At 37.8% G+C, this 6,000-nt stretch overlaps 1 protein-coding gene across 2 annotated transcripts in view; it reads right to left on the bottom strand.

Annotated features, from left to right (window-relative positions):
* sfswap (splicing factor SWAP) overlaps positions 1–6,000 on the bottom strand; it is an 87,705-nt gene that overhangs the window by 44,156 nt on the left and 37,549 nt on the right. For both annotated transcript variants that reach the window (XM_028824979.2, XM_028824980.2), the window contains exon 13: positions 5,239–5,429. In XM_028824979.2, the coding sequence (XP_028680812.1) occupies positions 5,239–5,429 (191 nt within the window). The remainder of the gene's footprint in view (positions 1–5,238; positions 5,430–6,000) is intronic.

Here is a 6,000-nt window from a genome sequence, read left to right as displayed (position 1 = left end):
GTTTAGAGATTAATGTTTTGTTTGTGTCCAAGTTATTCGTCATGAATAAATGATTGCAAAATATCCAGGGGCCTCATGTATAACTCACACTATAACATGGTATAAGCACAAAAGCGGAAATGTGTGTATGCACAGAAAAATCCAGATGCAGGAATCTCTACGTACGCAAACTTAAATCCTGATCAGCGTGAAAAGTAACGCACGTGCACGCGCCTGCTGTCCCGCCCCAACTCCTCCTAGAATTACGCCTCTTTGAATATGCAAATCAATGTAAATAACCCTTAAGCTCAGCCTTCTTTGAAAAGACAATGGAAAAAGCGTGGGGGAAAATATAAGAATTTCAGCGAATACCAAGTGGAGGCAAGGAAAAACACACTATTTGTTGGTTTAAACAGTGGTATAAACAAGAAAAGGAAGTTGATCGAGTGACAGAGAGTGTTGGAGAAACTCAAAAGCTCAAGTTCACAAAGTCGCACAGTACCCGAAATAAAAAAAGTCACATATCAAAGTCGCCGTGAAAAGCTGAGTCGTAGCCCACCATCTGAGTTTCATATGAAAGCTTATTAGGGTACAGAGAAAAAAAAATAGGCACACAGTGGGGAAAAAAGCAGGAAATGTCAACTTTAATCTTGAAATTTCCACTTTGATCACGTAGTTTATTTTGTCATTAAAGTAGAACATCACAAACTTCATCTTAAAATCATTTAATATACTAGTTTCTCAAATCCCATCATAACTAAAGTAGCACGTTAAATGCTTTGCTTTGTATTTGCTCTTCTGTGTGCTTTGTGTGTGTGACTCACTACGTGCTTACCGGCTTTCTCTTCCTCCAAGAGGACACAAAATCCATTACATTCGTAATATTACAGCTCTCTGAATAATTAAAATACTGCGATGTATACTTGATATAATTTTCATGATGATAGGAGTTAAAGCATGTTATTAAACATGGGAACACGGTGGCGCAGTGATTGTGTGCAACCTTCGATGAAATAATTTATTGTCATTATATGTAAATACGCGCTTTATAAAGTGGCTCAGGTTGTGCAATATTATAACTGTAGTGCAAGTTTACAGTGAGGTAATTGTACTTATAAATACAAACAGTTCTACAAGGAGCACTTGATGAACTGATTAATTGCGTTTAGAGCTCTTGGGATGAAACTCTTTCTGAACCGCGAGGTCCATAGAGGAAAGGTTTTGAAGTGTTTGCTGTGTGAGAAGCAGTTCAAATAGGAAGCATGACTGAGGCAGCGTGTGCTTGATGCTGTATACCAATAATTCTCTTTCTGATCAGCTGCTCCGAGTGGTGCAGTGAGATTAATATGGAAAAAGATGATCCGCTGTGGCAACCCCTAACGGGAGCAGCTGAAAGAAGTAAAAGAAGGTGCAGTGAGAGTAACAACGCTAAAGCAGTTATGATATTTGGAATAGTTTGACCATTATATTGTTACTGGTTAATTACAATCAGATGCATTAAACTAATAAACAATAAACAATATGCAGTTATAAAGCCGCATCTGGGATGTGGATCTGAAAAAGAAAGGGTAACCACACAGGAACAGTAGCACTGCTTTGACGCTGGGTGCCGCCAGTCTGCAAAACTGAGCAGAGAACTTGCGTAAGCCAGGGTATGAGGTACCGTGGAAATGTGAGTGGCTTTACACCAAGTTTAGGTTTTAGGGCTCATTTATACTTCACACTCAAAGCGCGCACGCCCGCATCATGGCCACCACACGTTCTGAGCGTTCACTTGATGCGTCCTCTGAGCAGGTCCTCAGAAATTAACGTGACGCGTGCGCGAGTTGCAGTACCAGCAAAAAGGCGGGGGGCACAGTGTGCTAAAAGTTGGAATGTGATGTCAGAGTCTCTGTTTACTATCTACATGTGACAGAAAGCCGTTTTGCGGATCCTACGAGATCAGTGTGCACGCTTTGATATTTGATAAATGGTTCGATGTGGTGAAGCAAAATGCCGACATACAAATGTATTCGTAGTGTTTTTATATTCAAGCGTTGCATATTCCCGATCGTAATGACACGATACGTTTTAAAATTCTCACATACCGTCTTCTTGTGCTATCTTTTTCTAGGGCTTCCTCTGCTCCTGACAGCAGCGAATCGCCAGCAATAGATCGCCACACTGAGCACATTAAATGTATGATATTCCAACACTCTGCACATTTAGAATCCTTAGATTTATACTTGATATTACTTTCATGATGAAAAACATTAAAGTATGTATATTACATTTTACAGATAAATCTGTAATTTCGTTTAAATAATGAATACTGTTAATAATTACACACATGGGGTGACACAGTGGTGGAGCGTTAGCGCTGCTGTCTTGCAGGGAGTCACGTCGCTGATATTCCCTGCCTGGAGTTTACATGTTTTCCTGCTGGGTTTCCTCAGTGTGCTCCAGTTTCCTTCCAAAGATATGCAGATTTGGGGATTTGGTGCCGCTAAAATGACGCTAGTGTATGTGTGTGCTTGTATTCACCTTACGATGAGCTGAGGCATCTTCCAGGGATTGTTTCTCACTCGTGCCCAATGCTTGCTGGAATGGACACATCCCTGGATTTAATTAATAAACATCCTTTTCAGAGATATTGCGGTAAGGTGTCATCGGAATTTAATGGGTGTTCTAGGCAATTCACAACACAGAGAAGCCGAACATGTTCTCACAGTGATAATATCTCGCACTGCCACCTGGCGGATTCCTCCAGATTTACGTAAAGTACGCGCGCAAGTATAAACATTTCAATGCTTGCGTAGCAGAAGCGTCCGCTGCAGCTTGCATCACGTCACGTGAAGCATAACTCCGGCCTTATACATCGCGATTTAAGTGTGGAAACGTTCGTACGCAACATTTCTGTGCATACGCACCGTTTATACATGAGGCCCCAGGTGTTTAAAACGTTCTCTATCACACATACACTGTGGGACACACTCTGGGCTAGTTCATTGATTTAATCCCCCCAACACAAGCAAGAAAACAGTTTTGCTTCATTAACATTTTGACAGTATTATTTAATAAATGTATTTGGTTTGCTTACATTTATTTAGTAGTACTATTTATTGTTTTGTTACAGTAGGTTTCTTATTGCTGTTACTTTATATCAGTCACTGTTGGTGTGCTTGAATCGGCAACTACGCCTCCTTCCAAATATAGTATGCAAAAGTTAGTTTTGTTCTACAGTGGCATGTACACAATGGTTATTTAAATATTACAGGTTCAGCAGAATGTATTATTAATGACAGAGAAATACTGATGATATGAGATATAATGGTAAATTCCAAAACATGGGCAGTGCTAGAATTATAAAAAGGGTCTACACTCAGGATTCTTTTTTTGCGTGTCCCTTAATTTGCATTCAGTATTTTCTTTTGGGTTTTTGTGTGTGTTTGTATACATTTAATTGTTTCTCCATCATTCTTGGAAACCACTGTCAAAATGAACATTATTTTATTTTTGCAAATGTAACTGCTACTGTTGCTGAGACATTTTTTTTTTTTTTAATTGTGATGACATATGCCTAAGAAAATCAAATGGGGTGACATTTTTGTGGCAGAGACGACAAACTTCAAATGACCAGGGAAGTTGTTAGAAATCTGGTCATTATAATCATACCACAAATCCAATTCTGTAGTAAAGCAGAGTTTATCAGTAAGACTAATGCCAGCTTACCTGACTACCTTGCTTGTACTGACGTATTACAAGTATGTTCAGCTTGTTAGAAACCTCAAAAATGTATGCACATATGCCAAGCCTTAAGGGTCGCAGAGAAATTTGTTAAGCTCACATCTGGCATCATTGACAAAGGCTTTAACCACCTCATACATTTCAAAGAGAAAACAAGCTTTGATTCTAGATTGGACCCAGATTAAATGATTAAGTGGAATCAGAGAAAGTAAGTCTACATTAATAACCCAATGGCAGTTCCAATGTATACTGTTGCATATTACTGGAAATATTTTGCTCTGAAGGAGAAACAGAAAATACAGCACTACTAGGGCCTGCAACGTTAAACCTCATCCAAATATTAGCTGACCCAAACAGACTTAATAAGTGCTCCTAACTGTAAATACCAACTGAATGAGAGCCTGACACCTTCACATAGATGATTTTTTTAAAACTTTCTCCATCTATTATATGAAAACAAAAAGCAAGCTTTTATTCAACTCTGGTTCCCTCTGTGTTCTTTTTTTTAAAATGTTTTCTTTCTTTACTTTTGTCAGTTATAATCCCCCCTTTTGCCTTAATTTTTTGTTCCACCATCATTCCAATTTCACGGTCTACCTGTGCATTAATGCAAGTTGATCTGCTTGGGCACTGTAGCCCCAACTTTCTTGTTTCAAAATAGAACACTACTACATCAATGACTGAGGAACGTGGTGTCCTTCTATAACGACATTCTTCTTGGTGTTGCGGAATAAGACTTGGGACAGGACTGAAAGGAATGGGTGAAGGTGTGGTTTGGAAATGATGGAAATATAATCTTCATGATAAAGCCATTCTGCATAAACAGGAGTAGATTTATGCTGTAAAAACAAGTCATTACATAGTATTTGCTTGTTAACAAAAAAAGCGAGATGTCTTGCTTTTCAAAAACTGCACATACTCTATGAAAACAAAATTAATGTTTCTCAAAGTACATCCACATTGGCCCCATATGGAAAACTGTGAATTACAAGCTATAGTTTGGAATTAACACAATATGTGAAAGCCCTCACCAATTCATGTCATCTATTTTTCATTACAAATAAATTCTGAACCTCTGTGAAAACCTTGCTTCCTAATTTAAAAAAAAAGTTTAACAATGTATCAAATTCTTGTGCAATAATATCTGTGCTTCACAATCACTAGAGTATGGAGTACTTTCACATTTTATATAAACCTAGAAGTATGTAATTAGTTTCATTTTATCATGTTCTTGCAAGTTACTGACAAACAGGAGCCATGGAGTTAGGATTCTGCTACAAAAGATTATGCTGATTCTCTTATCCAGACTTGTCCTTGTGCTAAAGTAGCAGCAGGGACTGCGTCCCAGATCAAGAGGCTTAAATTAAAATGCTTTCTAAGAGAGTAAAAGGTGAAAACTAACAGTTAACACGAACAGAAGCCATTCGATGTAATCAATATATAATTAAATAGTGAAAATCATATTCATCAGTAAAAGTCAACTCTCACACATGACAACTTAGAAAACGTGACATACACTGACTGAGTACTAACCTCCATTAATGTGGAGCTTTCCTCCAATTTCCTTGTGTCTACTTCAAGAAAAGGACTTTTCAGGTTTTGTAAGAAGAGGGCAGCTTTTCTCTTGCGCTCTGCTTGCAGCTGTTTTTCTTTTGATTCCTTTGAGGCCTGTGCAAGCTTCTCACGGGCTGCGGCTGCTAGTCTGTCCTCCAGCTTCTGTTTGGCTACATCAATAAGAAAGCATTCTGTTACTATTAATGCTTATCAATGAAAACAAACTTAAAATTCTGCAGTCCTGCTCCCTTCTACTTTTACTTTGCACTTAGGTCTACAATAACAATATGAAAATATCAAAATGTAAACACACAAAACATGATGCCACCACTACTGGAATTAAAGTAAAAATTTGTACTTCCATAAAGCTCCTAATTAATTAATGATTCAAAAAGTCAATTCCTAAACAAATGTGGCTAATTATTAGAATTAACACACAAAAAGGTGCATACTTGTATCTTATGTATTAAATTACAAACTCCCAGAGGGAGTAGGACCTGGACCCCCAACAATTAAATTATGGATGGACAGTCAAGCCAACGCCTGTGAAGTTTTATAAACACTTTACAATCTAAAACTTACAAAGAAAGAACTACGTAAGGAAAGAAGTACAAACTGAAGAAGATTTCAGAAAGCTGGGTAAGAATACTGCTCACCTCAGATAAAGAGTAACTTTCTTATTTCTGAGTTTATCATACTTATAGACATTTACTTTTTGATATACTTTTGATATTTTTATGC

This window comes from Erpetoichthys calabaricus, chromosome 18 (assembly GCF_900747795.2).
Source record: "Erpetoichthys calabaricus chromosome 18, fErpCal1.3, whole genome shotgun sequence".
NCBI classification, from domain to species: domain Eukaryota; kingdom Metazoa; phylum Chordata; class Cladistia; order Polypteriformes; family Polypteridae; genus Erpetoichthys; species Erpetoichthys calabaricus.
The sequence above is the reverse complement of the archived record's forward strand: the minus strand, read 5'-3'. Positions and strand labels throughout refer to the sequence as shown.